This window comes from Symsagittifera roscoffensis, chromosome 6 (assembly GCF_963678635.1).
Source record: "Symsagittifera roscoffensis chromosome 6, txSymRosc1.1, whole genome shotgun sequence".
NCBI classification, from domain to species: domain Eukaryota; kingdom Metazoa; phylum Xenacoelomorpha; order Acoela; family Convolutidae; genus Symsagittifera; species Symsagittifera roscoffensis.
This window is the reverse complement of record NC_087067.1, coordinates 6,455,381-6,469,653: the sequence shown is the minus strand read 5'-3', so window position 1 is coordinate 6,469,653 and position 14,273 is coordinate 6,455,381. Positions and strand designations below refer to the sequence as shown.

The 14,273-nt window shown below is 38.9% G+C and overlaps 1 protein-coding gene across 1 annotated transcript in view; it reads left to right on the top strand.

The window, feature by feature from the left end:
* LOC134847869 (uncharacterized) overlaps positions 1-11,204 on the top strand; it is a 68,746-nt gene extending 57,542 nt beyond the window's left edge. Inside the window, exons 20-27 of the mRNA XM_063865122.1 lie at positions 489-585; positions 721-788; positions 1,032-1,111; positions 1,455-1,532; positions 4,283-4,315; positions 4,778-5,001; positions 9,426-9,510; positions 10,711-11,204. Coding sequence (XP_063721192.1) covers positions 489-585; positions 721-788; positions 1,032-1,111; positions 1,455-1,532; positions 4,283-4,315; positions 4,778-5,001; positions 9,426-9,510; positions 10,711-10,982 — 937 coding nt within the window. The 3' untranslated portion in view covers positions 10,983-11,204. The remainder of the gene's footprint in view (positions 1-488; positions 586-720; positions 789-1,031; positions 1,112-1,454; positions 1,533-4,282; positions 4,316-4,777; positions 5,002-9,425; positions 9,511-10,710) is intronic.
* The last annotated feature ends 3,069 nt before the right edge of the window (positions 11,205-14,273 follow it).

The window sequence follows — 14,273 nt, the reverse complement described above, 5'->3', positions numbered from 1 at the left end:
AAAAGACAGTTATTTATTCTTTAAAATTCGAAAGTACAAGTTTTTTCAAAAAAACAAGTCAGTTTTTTTTTTCTGATTCCTTGCGTTCATTTTTCTTTTTCAACTGCCAGTGGGCTATGTTTTTGAATCTGGTTCACTGTACTAATTAGTAAGATCAATGATGCTGTATTAAAGCGCCGATAAATAATTGACTCCTGTCACCAAGAATTTTCTAGTACTAAAAACACATCCGTCAGTTTATGCGAGCGAAGTCAATTCTTACTGCCTGTTGGCTGCGATTTGACAAAAAAACTGGACTTGGGCTGAGCAATCAGAAATTTCAGTACAAGTCTTATTTGGAAAAATCATTGAATGTTAAAAAATAGCGGAAATACAGAAAGTCAGTAGAAAGTTTTTCCAAAGGATAAGGAAGGAACTAGAAGACATGGGCTCTTTATATCGATAAGATCAAGCTTGCAGAATAATGGACCGTGGTTTTATATTTGCAGACAACAGGCGGAAGAGATGCGGGCGCTTCTGGAGACGACGGAGGCTAGAAATAAGGAAGACATCTCCAAACTGGAAAAGTCACTTCACACATCATGGGTAGGCAGTATGCGCCCAATTCAAGAACAAAAAAGCACTAAGAAATCTAAATCTGCAATTAGTCGTGCTGCCACTAAGATTTCATTATACTCGCAATCCTTTCGTCCAGTCATTTTTTGCTGGTTTCTTTTTCAGATCAACTCGCGTAAACTGGAGCAGAAACTGCAGCTGATGCAACGAGATAATGACATTCTAAGGAAAAGGTAAAAACAAACGTTTTCAATTTCTGCTGGTGAGTTTTATTGGTTTCAGTGTTTCTGGTTGCGAAATTGTATAATTATTTTTACCAAGAACGTTTCGAACAAAATATGAGATTCAACATTGAAACCGCAATATTAACTGAAATCAATTGAACTCTTTGAATCCTGTCCGCTAAACCTTTTCACCTGTTTCAAATGTAATTTTTAATTGCCTTCTGGAGCAAATTTTAAACAATTAATATTTAGACTGACGCACGTGGATGCCGACAGCGTTCCGGATGAGGAATCACCCGCTCCCAAAGGGTCCTCCACCTCCAGGTCAAAAGGTATGAAGTTCGATGGTCATACATCCATGAATCATCATCCATGAATGAAATCAGCAATGTAAGAGGTATTTTCGTTCGGTATTTTAGGAAAACTAGTATTTTTTCACTTAATTACCAACTGTACCAAGTTTATGGACATTTTTTTCTGCGTGACCTTGATGACCAAATTGCATGCTTAATCTTCATTTTAATAAATTTGTCCGGAAGTGTAAAACGGAGCCACAATTTCGTATCAGCGAGTAGCGAACTTTTGCTGATTGAACCCCGTATTTTGTATAGTTCATTTGCGCAAGTGGTTTTTTAGCGAAGTATTTCTTTTTTATGGTGTATGGGTTTGTTTCAGAGGGCGCTAGGAAGTCTTCGGGTAACCAAAGTTCAAGAAAGACCAGGAACAGGCGCTCCAGTTCGCCGACATATACCGGTGAGCGATATGATATGTTCATGGAGAAAGATAATAATGCAGTTTGGAAAGGGCAGCTGGTTAATATGCGAATAGCAGGAGGTGTTCGCATTGGATCTAAAAAATGTGTAACTGTTACATAATAGTTTTTTTTAGCAAATGAGTAGCAGTTATGAAAGTGTGTAACGATTGTTACATTTATGCTAGCTTGTTTCAAATGACATTATTTACGGCTGGTTCATACTTCGGATGGTTAATGCACACTCGACTAAATGTTCAACTAACTGAGTGTTATTGAGCAAACTAAAGTTTCATTTGCCAAGTGTCAATGAACGAAATGATGACACTTATTTAGATCGTTTGGTTTTTCACGATCAAAATTAATTTTTTATGCGGTTTGATATTGTTTGGAATTTATTATTGCGACCATTGAAAATGGGGAGGAACTTTGTATTCGGGTGTGTTTTAGTTCTTTGTTTTCCACGCAAAATCAGGTACCACAAGTAATGATCGGACTGGGTTGAGTGATATATCATAGTAAAGCCCTTACAGTCGTGATTCGAACCATATTATTTCGAGAAATTTTTCCCAGTCTGTTTTAATTTTTTGTTTCATTTTAATTGCATAAAAGCTTATAATAGCTTAATTTAAAACGTAAAAACTTAATTTTACTTGGGTAACAATAGTTAAGTTTGAGTGTTTTAGCGCCTTTTTGGAATCAAATTTTTCAAAATTCAAACAACTGCAAAAAACTGCAAAGCTTGTGTTATAGTATTAACTGTCTTTTTTTCAATCTAAGTCGCAAATATTGTTCATTTTGATCGATAACCAATATCAAGCTATTGAGTGCCGCCTATTAAGCGTTGGCTGTACTTAAACAAGCTATTAAGTACAGCCAATGCTAAAGATATTAACACAGACTATTATATGACAAATAGCACTTTAGCTTCCAACTATCATGGATCTGTAGCGTAGAGGTAGGGAAGGCGACCAGCAACAAAATAAGAGGGTTCGAACCTGGAAAGGGTCGGATGTTTTTAATTAACTTTTTCGTATACTAGTTAAAATGCGTCCGCTCTAAAAATTGAGGTATGTTTGTTGGTAAGTTTTTTTTTCAAATTGACTGGTACTGCTAATGCATCATAATAAGCTTGCGTCACTTAGCAATTATGTAGACTCATAATTGGTGTGCGGCACTTAAAAAGTTTTGTAGACTCAGAATTTTACTCATTCAGTTTTTCCCAGTAGCGTTATCGGTCATATTTTGCTTGTGTATGCGAAGTGCAACTTCGCCTCTGTGTTCAATTTAATTTTCTCTAAGCAATGCAAATTTTGCTAACCAAAAGTGTGCAAATAGCACTAAAAGATTTTAATGACTTCAGTTTCAAAAGTAGAGTTTATTTTTCAGATTTCCCAGCGGAAAAGAAAAATTATTTATTGATCCAATTTTCTCAAATTTGGTTTGTTTTATCGAAAAAGTGACGAGCAAAAATCTTTATGAGTGTATATATTATGTTCTTAAAGTTGTTCTTATTAGATTTATGAAAGTATTTTCTTTTCTATAAAACTTTATTAAGTGTAAAAAACGACGTGAAGATGGCTTTTTTTTTTTTTGCTAAAACAAAGACAACAGGTAATTGATTTTCAATTCTTTTTAAGGCTGTTTTTGAACTTTTTTTCTACACACCCATGAAGTTTTTGTAGCTGTATCTTTTTCAGCTTTTCAGGTTATTGTTTATAGTTATTTTTTCAATTAAATTGTTCAGAAATTTTTAGGGTATCTTTTCAACCTTTTTTTTCTCAAGCAAAGCTTGTGTGGTAGTATGAACCCTCTTTTTTCCAACTAAGTCGCAAATATTAGTATTCGTTTTGAAAATGTTCTTTTATTGCAGTATGTGCATAAGATCAATAACCAGCTATCAAGTACAGCCAATGCTACGGATATTAACACAGACTATTATACAAATAGCACTTTAGCTTCAAGGTATCATGGATCTATAGCGTAGAGGTAGGGAAGGAAACCTGTAACAAAATAAGAGGTTTCGAACCTGGGCAGGGTCGGATGTTTTTAATGAACTTTTTCGTACACTAGTTCAAATGCGTCCGCTCTATAAATTTAGGCATGTTACTTGGTAAATTTTTTTTTCAAATTGGATGGTACTGCTACTGGGTCATAATTGCCTTGCGTAACTTACCAATTATGTAGACTCATAATTGGCGTGCGTCACTTCAGAAATTATGTAGACTCAAAGTTTTACTCTTTCAGTTTTTCCTGTAGCATAATCGGTCATATTTATGCATGCATACTTCGCTCTGTGTCAGGTTTTTTGCGTCGCATCTGTTGTATTAATTTAGTCTGATTAGCGAAAATGCAGACTGGTTTTTTTCGCACTTTAAGAAAATTTTGAAATAAATGAGACACGTTTCGGCCAGACAGCTTTAATGGCGCGTTATGCTCCTCACACATCTCGCTTCATATTTATTTGCTTGACTATTTGCAGAAATTTACAATTTCTAAGAGGGTTGTTTCGTGCAGACCCTTTGAAATAATTTTTAATGTTTCGAATTACTAATGAAAGGGTTTTTATAAGCTACAACACTCGTTCCTTTCATGAACGGCGTTGTAGCTTATATGTACTGGTAGAGCTTCATGTTTTCCGTTAAAAAAATCCTCCAAAGGCCAAAGAAGCTCATTTTTACTTCGTTAATTTTTGCGGAGCAATGCTTTTTCTATTTTACATCTAAATTATAAAATTGCTTGAATTTGACAGATGAAAACCGCGAGAGAAACGTGTCGTTTGAAGGTAAATCAAATAAGAACATGCTAAAAATTTATATGCCTATTAATTTGAGCGGGTGGGTATATGGGCTACTAATTAGCAATCCAGGTATCAAACGGGTAAATCTTCTGGTTAATGGTTGTGAATCTTCTGGTTAGCACTTGTGATTTTTCATTTAGGCGAGTTGTTTACTGAGCCAGGGTGAAATCTTCAATACATGGCTATTGATGAGAATTAAAAAAGGAAAAACAAATCGTTTTGTAACCATGATCTGTGTATGTGGCTGATCAATTAATAGACGAACGAACTTTTTTATAATAAAAATAAAACGTTATTTTTTAGTTGTCATTTGTCTTAAATAACGATGTATTTTTATATTTGGTTGGGTGGTCGGGAGTTATTTCGAGGTGGTAGATAACTGCTATTGTATCAGTTTGACTCTAGCGCGTACTTCATATGATCAAGTTGTTGTGTGTTTGTGTTCAGACGAGTGGATGGGATTCGACACTTCCATGCCCATGTTGCCGCCCCCTCCCCCTTTCTTGCCGATGATGGGCATGCCCCCTCCTCCTCACCACCCAGGGGCCAATGGAGGGGCGCCCCCACACATGATGATGCCCCCACATGGAATGCCAGGGGATCCCATGCATGCATTCAATCCAGCCAATCACAACGGAATGTTCGACAATTTCATGATGGCAGCATATACGGTATGAACAATTTGTATGTTCTATAGATCATTCATTACTGTGCTAATAGGCAGTGATCACGTCAGATAATTGCATTAGTCTCTTATACTTTGTTCCACATGCACTGTTCTATTTTTAATGTGAATATATCCAATATATACGATATTTCAGATCTTGTTAACTACCCCCCCCCCCCCCCCTATGGTACCTTGTAACAAATATCCCCCTTGTTCAGAAAGAATTGAACAGTTAAGCATATACGCTTTTTGCAATAGGGGTAGAATGGTTAACAGGATCCAGACGACGCCGCCTTCCAGTGGTGGATCCGACATCTTGGGCCCCACCAAGATGCAAATGGCGTCAAGCCCCCCCTCCCATTGGGTCGGGAGAAGCTCCGAAGTCTCCGGGTTTTCGGTTACGGAGCGTCTGAAGCCGGCCAGGCTGCTCCGTCTGCTCATCCTTATACTACTACTCCGCTCCGGCATTAATCCAAACCCTGGTCCAGGGCCTTACTTTTGCTCCCCTTGCTCTTTCCGCATCAAACGCACCCAGCCCAGCGTCTGGTGCCACATCTGTGGTTACATTCACCTTAAATGTAGTGGTCTTACCCACCTTAACCAACACCACCTTGACTACTATTGCCCTACCTGTACCTCTACCTACATTTTACCTCCCCCAGGCACCAGGTCCTCTAACTTGACCACCCCCAACTCCCAAACTTGTTCAACTTCCCTAACCGCCCCCCAACCCCACCTCCCTAACCCCCCTCCCCCTCCCACCCTTCCCACCTCCTCGAATAATAATTCCTCCTCCCAAAATCGCGCAAATCGTAATCGTGTAAATAGTGTAAATAACTCAAGTTCAAACAACCATTTTAATCATACTGCTGTTAATAATGTAAATAGTTCACCACACCCTGCCAAAGGCCTTTTAAAAATCCTTCAATTTAATTGCAACGGTATCTCCGGAAAAGCACCCGAAATTGCTGCTTTCTTATCTCAAAATCAAATTCATATTGCTGTCTTCCAAGAAACTAAATTAAGAAAGAAATCTCGAAACCCCTCACTTGGCTCACACTACACTTTAATTAGAAAAGATCGAGAAAAAGAAGGGGGCGGTCTTCTCATAGCCATACATGAGTCGATACAATACGAAGAAATAAATATTAACAACGATGGAACACTAGAGGCTATGGGCATATCAGTGGTAGCCAGTTCATCCAAGCTTCGTATTTATAATTTCTACATCCCCCCTCGCTCGAGCTGTCCCCCTGGTTACTCTGCGTCCCTTGCCGAACTACTTGAACCTGGGGACGCCTTAGTACTCGGAGATGCCAACGCACATTCACAACTATGGAACTCCAACATCGAGGAAGATCAACGCGGCTCTGTACTTAGCAATGAAATAACCGAATCCACCTTTGCTCCATTAAATGATGACACACAAACCAGAGTCCCTTTTAACTCAGAAAACCAACTCTCGTCACCAGATATTTCCCTCGCATCCCAATCGCTCTTACTCTCCACATCATGGACCCCAATTAAATCTCTAGGATCAGATCACCTACCCATTCTTCTAGAACTACCCTTGGATGATTTTATAAATTTTTCGCCTAAAAGGACTTTTGTAAATTTTTTAAAAGCAGATTGGATCAAATTCACAGAGGAAATTGAGGAGGGTTTCTTTTCAGCGGTTCCACCTTCCGGAGTTGCCGCTGGAGAGAAATTCTTGAGGGACCTGGTGCTCAGGGCAGCACGCCACCACATCCCCGCTGGCCGTATTCGCCACTTCACTCCCTCTCTTTCCCCCGAGTCCACTGCCCTAGCCGCCGAAAGAGATTTAAGCCGAAAACAAAATCTCCCCCCAGAAGTCATATCCCAACTGAACTGTAGACTCATGAAACAGACAGCAAAGGACAAAGAAAATAAATGGCGAGAATTCCTCCGGACTTGCGACTACCGCACTGGTGCCAGAAAGTTCTGGAAAGTGGTACGCTCCTTAAATGGATCTAAGCCCGTGGCAGGAAGACACCCCATTACTTTTGGCTCTAAACCCATACACTCACCTCGTGATATTACCAGCTCTTTTAACAAACAATTCACCAATGCCAGACCCCACGCCTCTGACAAACTCCTTCGTATAACGAGAAGAAAAATTGCCAAACTACCACTGTCAGACAGCCCAATTTTTACCCCTGAAAATACTAAACAAGCCATTGCAGACAGCAAACCATCGCGAGCGCTAGGTCCCGACGGCCTCTGTAATATACATCTTAAACATCTCGGCCCACTTGCTACTCAATACTTAACATACCTTTTTAATATCTCTTTGTCCGAAAACATTATCCCCCAAATTTGGAAAAATTCAAAAATTGCACCGCTTCCAAAGCCCAATAAGGATCTTAAACAATCAACATCTTACAGACCTATATCCTTACTCTGCCCAGCAGTTAAAATTCTGGAGAGGCTCGTTCACCCCATCTTTACCAAACATCTCCCCAACGCCAAACACCAACACGGCTTCCGCCCTTTTCACTCCACCACCACAGCTCTCTCCACTCTCGAATTTTACATTTCAGACGGTTTTAACCAAAATCGCCCCCCTAAACGTACGGTACTGGCCACACTTGACTTATCTAAGGCTTTCGACATGGTGTGTCATCGCTCACTTGTGGAACTCGTTCATGACACTCCCCTCCCAAGAAGTCTAGTCCGCTGGCTAAGTAATTACCTTAATGGTCGACAGGCTGCCACCTCATTCCGTGAACACACATCCCCCCATCGAATAATCCACTGTGGCGTACCCCAAGGTTCTGTTTTATCACCCACACTCTTCAATTTTTATGTCCATGATGCACCGCCACCTCCCGATAATGTAAACCTTGTTTCGTATGCAGACGATTTCCACCCCTTCGCAAGCAGTTCCAATATTGATATCGCCTCAAACTCCCTCAATAGCTACCTAAAAAGGCTCTACGATTTTTTCACCTCACGCAAACTAAGTTTCGCGTCCTCTAAAGGATCAGTTACACTTTTCTCCTCTTATAACAAAGAATTTAATAAAACACCTAGTGTTCTTTTAAATAACGAGGCGCTACCCCTAAACAAAAATCCAACAATCTTAGGGGTGACATTTGATCCAACACTTTGTTTTGCCACTCACTGCAAACAATCCGCTGAAAAGGCCAGACGCAGGATCGGAATCCTGAAGGCATTAGCAGGATCAACCTGGGGTCACTCCAAAGAAACCCTCCTCCTAACTTTTAAAGCTTTAATTCGCCCCATACTTGACTATGCAGCCCCCGCATGGTCCCACGCATCAAGTAACACCTCCATAAATTGCCTGCAGGTTGCCCAAAACCAATCCCTTCGCGTTGTTACTGGATCAAATCTAATGAGTTCAACTGCCCACCTGCACAGTGAATCTGAAATCCTAACGGTCAAAGACCACCATACCCTTCTGTCATCTCAATTTTTTATCTCTACATATCGTTCCCACCATCCCATTAATTTTATACATTCACATCCCCCTCCTCCCCGTCTACTTCGCCCCTCAATTATAAGCTGCTTCAAAGAAGACACCCAGAAAATTTTAACCGACTTTTCAGTCTACGCAAACCACCCTCTAGTTCTGGACGACCGAGACGAAGTCTCCACTTTTATTTTTAACTACTACAAACCAATTTTAAAAGACAACCATACCTCCCTTGTAACCAAGTTCCTAGCCGAAACCCCTCCGTCTAAAGTTATTTGTATCCCTCCCCCAAAGATTGACCCCTCTGAAAAATCTCTCCCACGTCCCACGCGCTGTAAGCTCTCCCAACTCCGGTCTGGCTACAGCCGGCTCCTTAACACTTACCTATCCCGCCTCGACAGCTCCATCTCCCACCTTTGCCCAACCTGTTCCCTTGCCCCCCACACAACATGTCACCTTTTCAACTGCTCCCAAAACCCCTCCCCACTCACCCCAGCAGACCTGTGGCTTCGGCCGGTAGAGGTTGCTAAGTTCCTTGACCTGGAGACAGAAGAGCCCAACCCGACCCGCGTGGGCTAACAACAACAACAACAACTGTGCTAATAGGCAGTGATCACGTCAGATAATTGCATTAGTCTCTTATACTTTGTTCCACATGCACTGTTCTATTTTTAATGTGAATATATCCAATATATACGATATTTCAGATCTTGTTAACTACCCCCCCCCCCCCCCTATGGTACCTTGTAACAAATATCCCCCTTGTTCAGAAAGAATTGAACAGTTAAGCATATACGCTTTTTGCAATAGGGGTAGAATGGTTAACAAGATTCGATGTTTCTTATCCGTCTTTAATCTTTTCGTCGCCGTATCAGAGCATTTTTCTTTCTTGATTTGGCGTCGTGTTTTTTGAAAACTACCATATTAGATGACATCAACTTCCCTCTCAATTGAAATCTGCGTGTTTTCAGAGCCCACAGCAGCAGTACCAACAGAATAGCAGCGGAACCAATGGCGACAACTTGTCAGAGCCCAGCAGAGATGTGAACACTTCACGTTAGATTCACCCTTCTCTCAGACATACAATAAAATTTGGATAATAAATTTTTGTGAATCAATAAAGAATTGATAAATTTCTAATCATCCAACAAAAATGGCCGCATGCACTGCTAGCTGAATTAGTTTACAAAATTGGTTTTTACTTGGAAGTGTCCCCTGCTTTGAACTTTGTTCAGGTTAAGATCTAAGTCCATTTCCGAAATTAATAGTTTTGTCGGAAATAAACTGACAGCATTTTCATTTTTATCATTCGATGTTTCAATTTCGGGGTTTCGGGGTTAGGAAATTAGAGGACAAGCAAATTAGACGATCAGAAAAGAACGAAATTTAGACAATAACTTGCGTGAAATTTGTTTACAGACTTAAATTATCTTTTGCCTGAGTAAATACTGGTTGTCCGTAAATTTCGGTTCTTTACGGTCGTCTAATTTCTTGTCGTCTAATTTCCTTGGCCCCTTCAATTTTAATCAGTTACCTTTGTACGTTTCAACTCTTGTAACAGCGATGAGTTCTATTTCAGCATGGTGAGTGTACGCAAAGTAAATTAAATTAAAGCTTGATGCTGGTCAATATTCATCTCGGCTTCCTCCCTGCTTGTGAAAATCAAAGAAAAAACTGTTTAACATTTTAACTGAGAACATTACTTATTCAAGTGAATACGTGAGAACTGAAAATTTCTCTTGGATCAAATTGAAGGCCGGGATCTCTTTCACAACCCCCCACCGCCACCGCATTGCATGGTATCTAGAAAAGAATAGCCCCCTATTAAGTACTAATTCAACAGTTAAAAATGTGCTAATAGTGTAACCATTAACGAATCTGCTTTCGCTATTGGCAGGAAATAGTAAAAGAGATCCGGAGGTCGTTTTGAATTAACTCTTAAAAGGTTAGTTTAACTTGTGGGAAATCTTTAAACAAATTTCCGCTCGTGATGGTTTGATTAGCCTGCCGCTATTTCAAAATTTTAATTAATTTTTAATATCGCAAAATCTGTTTCTGCAGCTGATGTGTAAGTGCTTAAACAAGCCTTGAACGCGTATTCCCAGAGCGCTTTTTTCAATTGGTTGGAAGTCTGATCTGTGCAAAACTTAAGCGTGTGATGATGTTACCGGTTTAGTCGAAAACAAAGTGTATTACTATCGGATAAATTGGCTTTATTTACCCTTAAGAAGCGTTCTTCAAGTGCGTGTTCTTTAGGTCCCGATGAATCTTCAGCGAGATATGCAAATGGCGTGCGGAACCCTAGTCAACACCAGCCGGAGTCGGGATACCAAACAGGTATGGGCCACTATGCCCATGCGTACCATCATCACCACATGATGCAACACCACAAGGAACCATGCAGCGGGAACCAACACAACGAAGCAGTCATGAACCACTCTTTTGATTCTACAACAGCGGACAGAGTGGACAGAAACAGTAGCAGTCATCATCACACCCAAATAGATCACCATAACCAGTCCATGTGAACAGTAAAACTCCTCTCGCAGGTGTGTTCCGGCGCTCGCTGCTGATAGTTCCAACCCGGTGCCAGAAAAAATAGTATTGTAAATTTTGGGATTTTGTAGCTAATTCTAATTGCATATATATCATACATGTTAAATATTGACATTTTGTGATTGAAATTTTATGTCTCGCCGTCAGTTCTTGTTTCCAGGTTCCAGTATATTTGAATTTATGGTCTAACCTTGCGCGTTTTGATGCAATATAAACCCGAGTAGTTTAAATACACACTGGGCAAAGTGATACAATAGCTTGCAAAGCGGTGTCGCATTGCAGTTTTTCGTTTTCATATGCTTTTTCAAGTCTCAAACAACTAAGTGTAGATACCTATTTAGGTCATGATGGTTTTTTGTATAAAGCTGTTAGTCTGAAAAGCTGTTAACTTCCACAATTTTTTGTTCACTTCAATATCCTTGCTTCAAACTAATGCTTCAAATCTGAAATAAAGTCAATGAAGTCTTGCCGGGTGTTTACACTTGCCAACTTTAGATAGTGTTAGTGTAATAGTACGACTATTCTTTTTTTTCTAACGGATGGTGCCACTTTTGGCGGAACCTTTACAGCGTTTTGATAGCATCTGCTTTGACATTCGAATAGTAATGAGTTGAGGCTCTTTTTCCGTTTCCACTCACCTGCATATTTTTAAAATTGATCCGTTCGCATTGTCGGGTTGTTACAAAAATTTGCACGCGGATTCGTTAGGCCATGGCAAACATGATTGTTTTCATAATTAACCTTTTAATCCAGTCGTTACACCATAAAATTGATGCCTATGTGAGGTTGGAGGAAAAGGAAAAATTTCTTAAGTTAACAAAGTTGATGCATTTTTAATTCATCAGATGAACCCAAAAAAGCCATTTGTTTCAAACAACATAAGAATAATAAAAACTTGATTCCAGAAATTTTTTGACTCAATATATCTCGTTATTTTTAAAATACATAATTTATGCAGTATGTAGTTCTATGCTTTCCAATTTATTCAATGCAAAGTTAGCGTGGATGCCTTCAGTTTGTTATATTCCAAATTTTTACTTGCAAAGTTGTGCCTGTTTGTATTTGGTGCCACTTTTGCTGCTTGGCGGTGCAATTTAATCGCATATGTAGCTGCTTTGTTTTAGATTAGTGTTTGCTGGTTGGTAAGCGTTCGTGGCCCAGAGGCGAGACTCCAATTTTCGAGGTCACAGATTCGAAGCCAATACAAATCAAAGTTTTACTAATTCCAGGCTTACTTCTTTTTTTCTGGTTTCGTTCTTACGGTAGCTAGCAGCTAGTGTTTTAGTACGAACCTTCTTTTTTTCTAACCTAACTTGCAAACAAATGTTCATTTGAAATGTTCTCTCGTGTGCCTTTTTGCTATAATTATGATATGTAGCAGTGGAATTTTCATAGCAACTGTTCTCGGCTTTATTTTTGGCAGTGTTTGTGAAGGACGAAGAGCCCGTAGCTGAGTGGTAAGTGAGTGAGACTGATGTCTTGGTCGCAGTGGGTCCTAGAATCATGTCCGAGACATCGCTGAGTTTTTACGAATTTGAGCTAATTCTTACTTTTTTTATTGGACTTTTAGAACCCATGAGCTGATTTATGTCGTGTTCTTGCTAGTGTTTCCTTTTCAAACCCGGGTCGAAGTGTGTGACTTATTTTTTGAGCGCAAAGGTTGAACAGGCGAACTATTTTTGATCCACAACCGACAGAAATCAAGGTTTTGACTCACGAAAAAAAAACGACAAAGTAGAACAGATAGGGCAAAACTTTATCGAACTCCAAATCAAAAGAAAGTTGTATTCATTGGTCGAACTGAGAGTCAAAGGATTGTGAAATTGAAGGAAATGGCTTTAGATGATTTTAGGCAAAAATCCAAAAAGTTAGATTTTTTTTAGTAAGACTAACTGTAATAAAGAGTTGATGCAGTAGGGAGTGTAATCGCTGATTTCTGATCTCTAAAATTAGTTTGACTTTGTCGGTGAGGAGCTTATCATTTTATTTAATGATTTTTAACGAGTTTTAACATACCCATCTAGGGTCGCTATGGTCAAAATACAAATACTTTGAGTCAAACGCAGACGAATTTATCTTTTTAAATCGATACAGTTTCAGATTGAGAAGGGGTAAAATAATTGTTTTAGGTCTACTCAATTGAAATGATAAGGCTGTGATCTTATCAATTTCAGAAATGGGATTAAGTGCTGAAAAAATATTTAGCGAAAAATTTAATTCCTAAATAATGTCGGAATTTGAAATATATATTTTTTTATTTTTGGTACAAGTTTGCGAAAGTGTAGTAAGAAAAAACGTATGACCTAGGGAATACAGGGGCGATTTCGGCCTATCCATCCTCCCAGACATTCAACATTTTTTCTAATAAAATCTGCTCAATCTCTGCTGCAATCCAGACATGCTCAATTTTCTGCAAAAAATCAAGTAAAATTATTTTTTAGTTCATTTCAGGAAGGGATTAGTTTTTCAAATATGTATTTAATTTTTAAAAGTTGATTTTTTGGGCTTTTGGTTTTTGTCCTAAATTTTGTCGGCTGCTTTTCCGTTTTTTCCAAAAGCAGCTTATATTATGTTTTTTGTTTTTGATTCATACTGTATTTTAATTAAACAACGTTTTATGACGTTTCGTTTTTGGCTGAACGAATGTCGACTCAAGTTTTTTCATCTTTTTTGCCGCTCACTCATTGATTCTCAATGCTAACTACGGCTGGTAATGAGCCTCATCCGAAACCACGGTGTGAAATTTTTGTAGATAGTTTTTTTTTCGAGTTTTTCAAGTAATTTTTTCAATAACTTTTCAGAAGAATGACTTGTTTTCTATTCAACATCTTGCAAGTGTTGCAAAAATCCGTTTTACCGCTGTTAAAAAATTGGTTGACATGAACTTTTTTCCAATGAAGTGAACGCACATATGAAAATCATGCTTAGAAGCTAAGTTAAATAGATTTTGTAGTGATTTTACAAACCAATTGGAAGTGTCGTGGGGTTCACAATTGGTACAGTAAGATTAAAATCATTCTAGGCCTTACAGTCATCAATTTTTATTGTCTTTTCTTTATTTTAAAGTGCAAAAATTGAAATGAAGCTTAAGAATTGGCGGTTGAAATCGATGACTGTATAGCCGGGAATATTTTCCATCTCATTGTACTAATTCAGAACCCCGCATTTTTTTTTCAATTGGGTCATAAAAGCACTACAAAAATCATCTAACTTAGTTTTTAGGTTGTTTTCCATATTTGCTTTCTTTTCTTGGAACTTGATTG